Below are 10641 nucleotides of genomic sequence, written 5' to 3'. Positions count from 1 at the left end.
CCCTATACCAGCTTTCCATTACCTTTGTGCATGGCTCCAACAGTGCAAGAGCACAGGACCCAGGCTCTGGCTCTATCTTTAAAAGCAGCAGTGCCAGAGCATAACAAAGACAAGGAAGATATTAGTCATTTGCCCCATGAAAGCACCAAGGAATTTTAAGCACAAGTACCCTTACCATTCTCTTTTTTACATTATCCAGGCCATAAAAGATTCTGAATCCACTACAATTAGAACAGATGGGGTTACAAAAAGTGACGTTCACCCATTTTCAACATAACTGATAAGACTAAGGTTACTATTATTGATGTTGCAAACTTGTTTAGAAGTTGATGCTACTTAAAATTTGTCAGGAGTATATGACCTTAGTCTTATTTTAGCACTTCATGGAGACTTACATAAAAAGCTGTATTGAAAAGTCACCTCCCAGAAGTTCACTTTTGTTCTCTAGCTTTTGGATACAGACTTTAGCCAGCACTACAGACTTACCTAACTTTTACTTTAGGTCTAAAAAAACCAAACCAAACCCAAAATGTTCTAAGCACTTATTGATACTGGATTGTTTAAGAAGCTATGCTGGCATGTGCATTACTTAACTACTACTGCACTTCTTGGACAGCTGAAAGAACTCTATTCTGGCCTTTGGTCTCACCACACCCGAAGAGGTAAGACACTAAGTGCCTCACCATGTTGTAGTTTATTGCTTCATATTTCTTCTATGAAGGCAGCTAATTTCTTCTTGGAACTCAAAGATACGGAAAGCAAAAGGCTGAGATGATTAACAGTTTCATAAGTTGTGTTGGGTAAATAAGTAATTTTGTTTGGGGGTGGAGGGGATGGAAGGTATAAAAATCTTTTTATTTGTCCTGGGAATCAGAAGGACTAGGGTCTTACCGGTAGTACACAACAAAGCTATTACTATGTAAAGTGATTGTGGAAAACAGTAATACACCAGTATAGTAGGTTTGGAAAGGTCAACATTTTAATAACTGCTTTTCTCACCCTATTATGTCTTGCAGTTACACAGTAGTTAGAAAAAGCATGAGTTGCTCAGAGGGATTAGGTTTGGTTTTTTAAAAAAAATTCTTCTTCATTACATAAATAACATCTGGCACTTCAATGGGACTCCATTGGACAAAGGCCTTGACAAAAAACTCAAAAAGCTATGTTTGATCTAATACTCTATCAAGGCCCATTTTGTTACAATTGAATATGTTCAGAATATGCAAGCTTTCCCAATAAAGAAAAAAAAATAGAAAGTTAATGTGGGTTAAGACATTGCATAAGGTCTACAGCAGCAGTCTAGCTCCTTTGTAGTTAGGCTAACTGTTTCAGGGTTAGACTCCACTTCTAATTGTTCATTGAGGCAACTTTATGTTCAGAAAAAAGCCTCTGGAAATAAGATGACTGAAAATAATTAATGTTAAAAAAAAAGTTAGCGTTCACTGGACTACATATATATATATATCAAATTCAGATAATCTTTAAAAACCTATAATTGAGTGGTTATGTAGAGTGACTTGATTAAAACATAACCAGATATATGTTTGCTAGATATTTGTACACAATGATACCGTTTCAGCTTATAAAAATTCTAGCTCCTGTCACCCCTCTAATGTATCTCATAATGCTTGAGTCAAGTTCAGGTTCAATTAGTGATTAAAGGCAGTCCTATAGGAGAAGCACAGTTTATAAAAGAGAAAAACATTGCCTAAAAAAACCTCAGGCCTGGAATTCTGCAACAAATAGAAGTTAGAGAGTCCTATCAAAAATTACTCCCTGCAGGAGGCCCATTCTGCCTTTGACAATGCCACAGCATTGATCATACAAGGCCTTACTGAAAGTGCCAAAGCCAAAATTACATCAAACAAAAGTGCACGAAGTAATAGGATGAGCTAACTGCTCATCTAGTACAGTATATTATCTGAAATTTGATAGGTTGCCCATGTAACATGACTGCTGATCCATTCAGGAAGTGTACCTTTTTATTTTAAAGGTGAAATACCCAGAATGGCCTCCACAAGTGCAGATGAATTGGTTATCTTTAGATACATATTTGTATTCAATGCCTAATCCATGGATTTTTCTTTATTATTTAAAAAAAAGATTTGTTTGGACTGCAACTAATTCAGAATAGTACCCACTATAATGTCAGAGGAAAGAGGAATTTTTGTGGTTACATGTAAACTTGTGATAAGCTTCTCAAAAAGAGGGTACACAATGTCAGGAAGAGTAAGGGTATCAATGAGGATCGGTAATGACCCGTTTATGTAAAAGTCAAACCAGCCTCATTGTACACCTTGAAGACTTTCTCAATTGCATTGACGTAGGCAGCTGTTCTCAGGTCCAGACCCAGGTTGTACTTCATGGCAGTGCGCATGATTTGCTAAAGTGAAATGAAAAAGCAGAAGTTATTTATGATTGCTTGAAAAGCCTTTCCATGTACACTATTTTCAAGGAATTTCAGAGAGTGGCTAAGGCTCTCTCTACAGAGAGATCCTAGTATTCAGGTTACAGCCCAGCATCCATGAGGCTTAACTCTTTCCTAGATTTCCAAGGTGCCACTTATCATCCAAGACTCTACCCCTCCATGTATGTAAAATCTTCACAAAAGTCATGGAGTATCCAGTAGACTTCATGCCCCCTTTTGCAATATTTTCCATTGGAGGGACAGTCTGGTCTACATATATGTGGTGATATTAAGTATAGCTTTGAAAATATTTCTGCCCCAACAGATTTCTAGAACATAAAAAGATAAATGATGGGGCTCTCCAATGGCTAAACTTTGTACCAAAAAATATGCTTGCTAAATCCACACAAGTTGACTAACTTTGTTTTCAGTTTCTGGATGGCCTACAACATCCAATTAAAGGTATCCACACAAACATCTATTCAAAGGAGCGTCATACATGCAGTGACTACCATTATTGTCAATAGCGGTCTTCTATTTTAAGTGCAAGGAAATAGTGCTGTCCACTGATACCACTACATGCTGACTTAGTTTGCTTTTGTGACAGTTATGTTTATGTTCCCTTGCTACAACTCTACATGTTAATGCAATACTTACTCTGGCGGAACGCTCCATGGTGTAGGCCAATCCAGAGTGGACAATGTCTTTTTCAGATGCACCCTGAAAGGGAATGAATGCAATCCGGGTTCAATATGACATGAATGAATAAGCAGTATTATTGATTTTCTCTTAGTACATCAGACTAAGATGCTGGGTTGCAATAATTAGTCAACCTGCTTTCACTGCAGATTTCTTCTAATTTTTAATATTTTTTTTTAATACCTGGTAAAAGGAGACCAATATGTGAACACTGCTAATTCAGTGGGTAATCTTACAGACAGTAAGCTCTAGCATATGGTATGTGAAATGTTTAGAGGTTCAATAAAAAGAGAAGATAGACTCTAGATATCAAGCCCACAGAGAATAAAATACCCAGTAGTGGCTTAGTGTTTCTACAGAGAACTACAATTTCTTACTTCTACATTTATAAATTCAATGAAGATATATTCTGGAATAAGGAAGATTCTTTTTTTACAAAAAAGACTTCTAGGATAAAATGATGCTCCATTATAGTGGTATAGATCCCAAAGTGACATGCATCACTGAATGAGTAGGTCAGGGCTTATGCAAGTACGATCAAGCTATTTGGTCCCTGTTTCTCAACACATTTCTTAGAGAGAATACAGGAATACTTTAAAAATACTGAAGTGGGATGACTAACACACCTCAATTTTTAATATCCCTATTTCCTGGGCAGCCACAAGACTGGTAAATTAGGATTGGATATCATTCTAAGAGAATTTCTGTTTGAGATACAGCATATATGATATTAATGCAACAGTTACTGTCTGAAGATCTATGGCCTGTGTTGCGAAGGTGGTCAAAACATCATTACAATGGTCCCTTCTGGCCTTAAACGCTACAAAATCAGTATACTAGGCTTCTGACTCAGTCTAACATGACCTTTCATGAGTATTTAGCTCATTATTGAGAAACACTCTGCCTCTGAAGTACCTATTTGCAATTCCTCTTCCTTTCAAAATGATACAAAACAGTAACACATTATTTGTCCATTGCCCCCCTCAAAAATCTTTTAATTACATTTTCATATAGTTATGTATGTGTAAGAAAGGGAGAGTTATTCAGAATACTGGAGTTGGTGATCACTTCATATAAACAGCAACAATTCTGAGTAACATTTTTGGAACATATCACTGAAATGTAAGAGGTAGGCACATGAGAAACATGTTCAGTAAATCAACCTATTTATATAGTGTCACCATAGAAGAGGCTTAGATTTTGTACCTCTGCAAAAGGAGGAAGGTTATTGCATTATAAACAGTGACTAGTATTACAAAGCAACCATCTGATTAACAATGCAAGACCAAATGACTTGTATGTACACACTAAATTTCAGTTTTAGAAGAACTTTAGAGCTAGAAATGTTCTGTGGAGTTAGGTGCAAGATACCAATTGGACATAGCTAGCCTGCTTGCCATACTACTGGGCACTTCAGATCAGCCTGTTAGGTCATGTAACTAACCACACACTAATGCCTTATGGCAAAAACATATGCCCAACAGCAAAATAATGGATTTTATTTACAATTATAATACTAGAATACAACTGGAATTACGAAGATTAAAAGCATCACAGCAGCTACTTACTGATATCCTATCCTGGAATTCTGCTGTAGGCACAACTGGAATAGTTCCACCATGTTTCCCAAACTTTCTTTCCAAGCTCTCCTGGACAGACACTGGAAGGGAAAGGAAAACAAGGCAAGTTAAATTTCAGCAGCGATAAAAAATATTTTCACTGGAAAGTTATTCTAAGAGTTTCAGCACTCATTACTTCAACCAGTAGCATAAACTGAGCTGTGCTAGGTAACCTTTTAGAGAACTGAAACAAAGTTTGAGTCCGACTGCTTTGATATACAAAGGCCTCAAATTAGAAACCTCAAAGTCCCAAATACTTTCTTTGCTGCAAGGCAATTTGGAAGTTGGGATGGTGAAGTAGAGATGGTGGTGGTAGGGCTGCAGCCTAAACTCAACCAGCTAATATGTCACCATCCCAGTCCTCTATAAATGACCGCCCTGAAGAGTATAGACCAATACTTCTAATGAAGAAACTTCAGGCACTGAGTTTCAGAGAGTAAAGTGAACAAACCTTTCCCCTTTATAGCTCAAATTTAAGAAGGACAGCACTTACTAACAAAGCTTAAGAAGTTTTAAAAGCTTTTTAAGTTCTAAAGGAATTCAAAATGTCTGCACATAGGACACTGTCTCTTACGCAAGTTTCTGCATTTATATTGGTAGAGATTCCTAACCAACTCTGCATACCATGTTTCAGATAAACACAATTTTAAGGCACTGTTCTAAATGCTAAGAAGGACCCACTACTAGAGCAATGCCACAGCAGATAGTTTACCCTATGTGAAGAGGCTATGTTTAAAAAAAGATTCCTTATCTAAATTTTGTCAACTCCATTAAGTTCTGAAAAACTAAGGCATTTATTACTGGTGTTTAGTTTTATGATGAAGTGTTATTTAAGCCTGGTAACAAGTCTTATAGTTCTTCTACTCCACGAAGCTTATTTTTCCCATAAGATCAGCATTCTGGTCAGGAAATGGGAAGTCCAAACAATGGCCTCCAAGTCAGGAGCCAAGGGGGCCACAAGCCAAGTTTCAAGAACAGCTGTACCAATTATATTATTGCACTTCACAGAAGTCCTACTTTGCTGTATAGCTGCTCAGTGGCATAATGCAGTGATCTTCAAAGTTGTAACTTGTTGATTATATTAGCCAATGTTGATTACAACATTGAAGGTTTTTGGATTTTGTTTTTACACTGAAGAGAACTGAATATTTTCTTTCATAAGGGATTTGAATTAGTATTTGTAAGGCATTTTGACAATATCAAAAGCTAAGTATCACTTCATGAAGACTGTTCGTTTTCTACAATGTTTTCCCAAGTATTACCCAATTCATCACTTACTCATCACACTAGGTGCATTTGTAAGCTCTCTCACTATCCAGCACACACTAGTAGCAGATTTAAAGAGAAGTTAAATTTAGAACATCTTTGTATTTGATTTCTTCCATGTTTGGCATAGGAAGATATCAAATATAACCTTGGTTTACTACATTGTTGGTAAAGAGTTCCTTTCTGGTTCAATTTATCTGTTGAGGAGCTAATAAAAAGTAGAAGTAATGCTTACTCAGCAAGTGGTAGTTCGAATCCCTTTCGTATTTGAAAGTCAAGCGACCATAGCTGACGTGGTTCAGGTTTTTCAGCCACTCAAAGTAAGACACAGTGACACCACCAGCATTTAAATATAGATCCTGCACAGAAACAACATTAATAGAAAGCTTTCTGAATGATAAGCCTATGATAAGACAACTTACTCTTGTATTTTTAGAAGGCAAATTAAAATGCAAAAACTTGGAAATCCTTTTTAAACATAACAGGCAGCACAGAGAATAATATAATAGGTTTATTTCTCGAGCACAGAAGACAATCGCCAAAATTTTCCATACTTGGCTGCCTAACTTTAGGTACCCAGAGAGGCAACTCTGATTTTCAAAAACCCTTCCACTGACTTCAATAAAAGTTAGACATCCAAGTATGAAAAATTTGGCCACTGCATTTAGATTCTTCCTCTACTCTGCTCACTGCACTGGGCAGTTAAAGCATCAATTCCCAGAAAGGAAAACCAAGGTTTTAGGGATTTGTGTCAGTATTTGATAGGAATAATTGTAAATTGTTTTTCTTTTGAAAATGTCACTCCCATGCAATAGTTGAATTTAAGTAAGCGAACATGGTTGTAATGAGAGATCTGGGATTTGAGGATAGTTACCTCACAAGTCTTGAGTGAAGTTAGAACACCCATTTTCAAGGTGAGAAGCACAGAAAGGAGGGCATTGTAGGAATGTCTTTCATAGGAAAATAATTCTGAACACTTAAGTGATTCTTAAAGAATATTAATGCTAAGGTTGATCCTGTGATCAGGAAAAAGAATGCATTTGCAGACAGACAACTTTCCATTAGTGTTGGCAAAATAATCTTACAGGAATGACCATGATATTCCGCTCCAAAAAGATTTTATCGGCCTCAGGGGTTGTAGGTCCATTGGCACCCTCAGCAATAATCTAGGGAAAGAACCATGACAATAAATTACTGACACGCAGAGGCATATATTTATAATCACACCAATAACTGGAGTAAATATGGAGAAAGGCATTTGCCATACTGTTTCAATATTTAGTTTAACTCTTCTTACTTTTGCTTTGACCTTGTGAGCATTGGATTTAGTCAACTGTTTCTCACTGGCAGCAGGGATGAGAATGTCACAATCTGATTCCAAGATGTTGCCATCATATGGCTGTGCCTTGGGGAAGCCGACAATTGTCCCATGTTGCTGTTTGAGGGGAAGAGAAGTGTGATTATCAGTTATTTTCAGTATCACTATTGCACAACAATCTTCACTTACTCTTTTATACTAAAATGGGAAAGACTGTTGCTTTGACAGCCATGCATCCTTCTTTGAAGGATGTCTTTGCATGGGTCTGTACAACACCTTGCACAATATGTCTACTGCACTATGTGTTTAAAACTAACACACATGCCCTCCTTCCCCCTCCTACAAATACTACAGCAAGTGCCATAAAAAAAATCCAAATACCATCAAATTTTCAATTAAACCTTAAATACCTCTAAACAGACACTGTACAATTCTAATAGGTTTGTATAAGCACTTTACTCCATTTGAGACAGGTAAAATCACTTCATTTACTTGCACTTTAGAGAAACAGAATGCAAGTTTACCATACTAGAAGAGTAAGAAAAAAGGGATCTGCTTCCTGGCTTGTTCCCCAATCTTGAATTAAAAACCGTGTCAATTCAAACACCTACTAATCCATCTCAGTAAGTAAAACCGATGTAAGGAACAGCATGTTAAAAAAAGACATTATAATATGTGGTTGCCACTCCTATTTACATCGGCAGCCAAGGATCGTCCCACTAAAACTGCTGGATAAAAAGTTGAGACTTAATGCAGTTCACATTAAAATTAATTCAAGATCAGACAGTGTGTCAATTATTTTAAATGCCTGAAATACATTCCTATTTGTTAGATTCTACAATCTGTTTACAGTAGATCTGTGGGATAAGAATGAAGATTAAGGGTATGCTCACCCTAAGATAAAAAATACACTCTAAAAACAGAGGTGAATCCCATGCAGCATCCATGGAAGATCCTTACATATATTTTCAAAATATCAGTCTAGATTTTAAGTATATCAGAACACGTACAAATAATCACTACTGCTGCAGTACACAAATTACTATTTTATATTAAAATAAAAAGTGCCTTTTCTGTCTTAAGCACTACATCTCTTGACTCTAATGTACTCCCGGGGGGAATTCTGCACCACTATGCACACCCAGAATTCATATCCCCTGCAGATTTTTTTCCTCCACAGAAAATAGATTCTGTCAGGGAGGTGCTGCAATTACACTTTGTCCACCAGCACCTGCTGTGCTAGAAGAGAAGGCAGCAGGCTCAGGGCCAGAGCAGCCAGCTGCAGAGAGGGGGCAGTGGCTGCCTTCCTCACAGCACCCTGTCTGTGGGGCCAGGTGAAGAGACACTGGATATAAGCAGTACCAGGTTTACCATGGCACCAGGCCCGGAGTCAGAAGGGGCCCCAGCCACCCAGATATATTTGGAAACTAGCAATATAAGCCACAATTTACAAGACCATATTCAATTTCCTCAAAACAAACTTCATCTCTTTTCTTGAGCATGGAAGTTGCTCAAAATACTTGTATCTGTCCATACAACAGATGATACAGAGGCAGCAGCAATGCAAGCTCACTCATAGTACTACACTAGTAAGTCTAAACGAGCAGTTCTCATCCTGTTCCAAACCAGGACCCTTTCCTTCCCACCTTTTGCAATCTCGCTGGGACACTGCTGCTATTTAGCACCGGGTGGGGAGATCGTGACCCCCCATATTAAGAATTATCTAAACCAGGATAATTTAGTTTGGATGCAATCCTTTGCCTTTTTGCAGAGACTCAAGCCCACAACTGTGCCTCTCTGAGTGGCGATGGGCAATGTAGGGAAACGAACAGACCAGCACCACTCAGGCTATTAAAGCCATGAAACCAATTAGTATTAGTCACTTTGGTCTGCATTCAAGCTAGTGAAAATGGAATACTAAAAACACAGTTGCCAACCCTGAACATTATAAATTGCTTATCAGACAGAGCATTGCCGATCACAACTTCTAAAATATTCTGCACGATTAACACCAGCCTCTAGTCATCTCCAGTATTTTCAGAGTTTATACAGGGAGCAATACATAAGTCTCATACCAATTTGTAATCTTCTAGTTCTTTTGGGTCAATCCCATCAGGATTCCAGATGTTACCATCAATCTCTCCAACACCAACACATTTAGCACCAAAACGATGAAGATATCTCATAGAATGCAAGCCCACATTACCAAATCCCTGTAAATAAAAATGGGGAGAATAGAAGGAAGAATAGTTAAATCATGTGAAATGAGCCCACAACTCTTAAAACATTTGATTCTTACAGGCCTATATCTGCTTTTCACCTTTTTGTGTCATATGTTGGCATGGAGTGATATGGGATGGGGACATATTTGTATATGTTAACCACACTGGCCTGATGTTCTAGAGAGAGTATTAATGTTATAATGTACTTTGCAAGATCACGACAGAACTTACACATCATTCCAATATTTTTCTTCTAAAAAGTAGCATGCAAGATTCCACTGAGATTCATTCAAGCTGCATACACTTGCAAGAATGCTACCAGTTAAGTGATATGAAGAAGGCATTAATTTCATGAGAGAAAAACTAGCCAAGATGAAGCCCTCTCCTATTCCTAAACTCTGCTTTTCCATGCTTTTTGTGCTTCCAGTTCCTGAACATCTGTAGCAGAGTGCTCGTGGTAATTTTGGGGACCGTAAAATTTCAAAGACTAAAACTTCAGTTGAAATTTGTCATAAATTACTATTGTTTTTTTACTGCATTAGTGTATTGTAAGTTCTTTCCTGAGGATAAACAGCTTTAAAGCTATTTAGTCACGTAATGTTTCATAATTACATTTGCCTTAATCACATATTTTCTGAATGTGCACATAACTGAATGTTATATAGGATTCCGTGGACTTTTAAATGACAATTCCAGAATTTGCTTGACACTTGTGTTCCTCTTGTCACTAAATATATGGGATGTCCGCAAAATTTAAAGCCTTTAAGAGTGGCTCAATATAATTTTATTTATTAACAAAATATAACTTAGTTGTTTTCTCATGTTGACTCTTTAATGGAGCCCTGTCCTTCTGATAATCCATTTTATTGTCTCTAAAGCAGTCTTCCACAAAAACTATTGTTTTAAATTACAAGATCTTATACTCTGCACTTCAATAGTAGCCTAACTATACATCAGACTACTTTACAAATGTGAAGTAAACCTTAGCTCCCTGGGATGTTATGCAGGTTTCCATATTTTACAGCTAAGGAAGCAGGGATTAAGTGGTTTGCCCACAGTCACACAGGAAGTCTTTGGCAAAACTGGGAATAAGATTAACTCCAGGGAAGA

At 37.3% G+C, this 10641-nt stretch overlaps 1 protein-coding gene across 1 annotated transcript in view; it reads right to left on the bottom strand.

The window, feature by feature from the left end:
• Positions 1-1073: 1073 nt before the first annotated feature.
• GLUD1 (glutamate dehydrogenase 1) overlaps positions 1074-10641 on the bottom strand; it is a 57693-nt gene continuing 48125 nt past the window's right edge. Inside the window, exons 7-13 of the mRNA XM_045025432.1 lie at positions 9385-9522; positions 7289-7426; positions 7077-7157; positions 6227-6350; positions 4675-4766; positions 3065-3127; positions 1074-2383 (exon numbers count right to left, since the gene is read on the bottom strand). Coding sequence (XP_044881367.1) covers positions 2264-2383; positions 3065-3127; positions 4675-4766; positions 6227-6350; positions 7077-7157; positions 7289-7426; positions 9385-9522 — 756 coding nt within the window. The 3' untranslated portion in view covers positions 1074-2263. The remainder of the gene's footprint in view (positions 2384-3064; positions 3128-4674; positions 4767-6226; positions 6351-7076; positions 7158-7288; positions 7427-9384; positions 9523-10641) is intronic.

The sequence above is a fragment of the Mauremys mutica genome, chromosome 7 (assembly GCF_020497125.1).
Source record: "Mauremys mutica isolate MM-2020 ecotype Southern chromosome 7, ASM2049712v1, whole genome shotgun sequence".
NCBI classification, from domain to species: domain Eukaryota; kingdom Metazoa; phylum Chordata; order Testudines; family Geoemydidae; genus Mauremys; species Mauremys mutica.
This window is presented reverse-complemented; position numbering and strand designations above follow the sequence as displayed.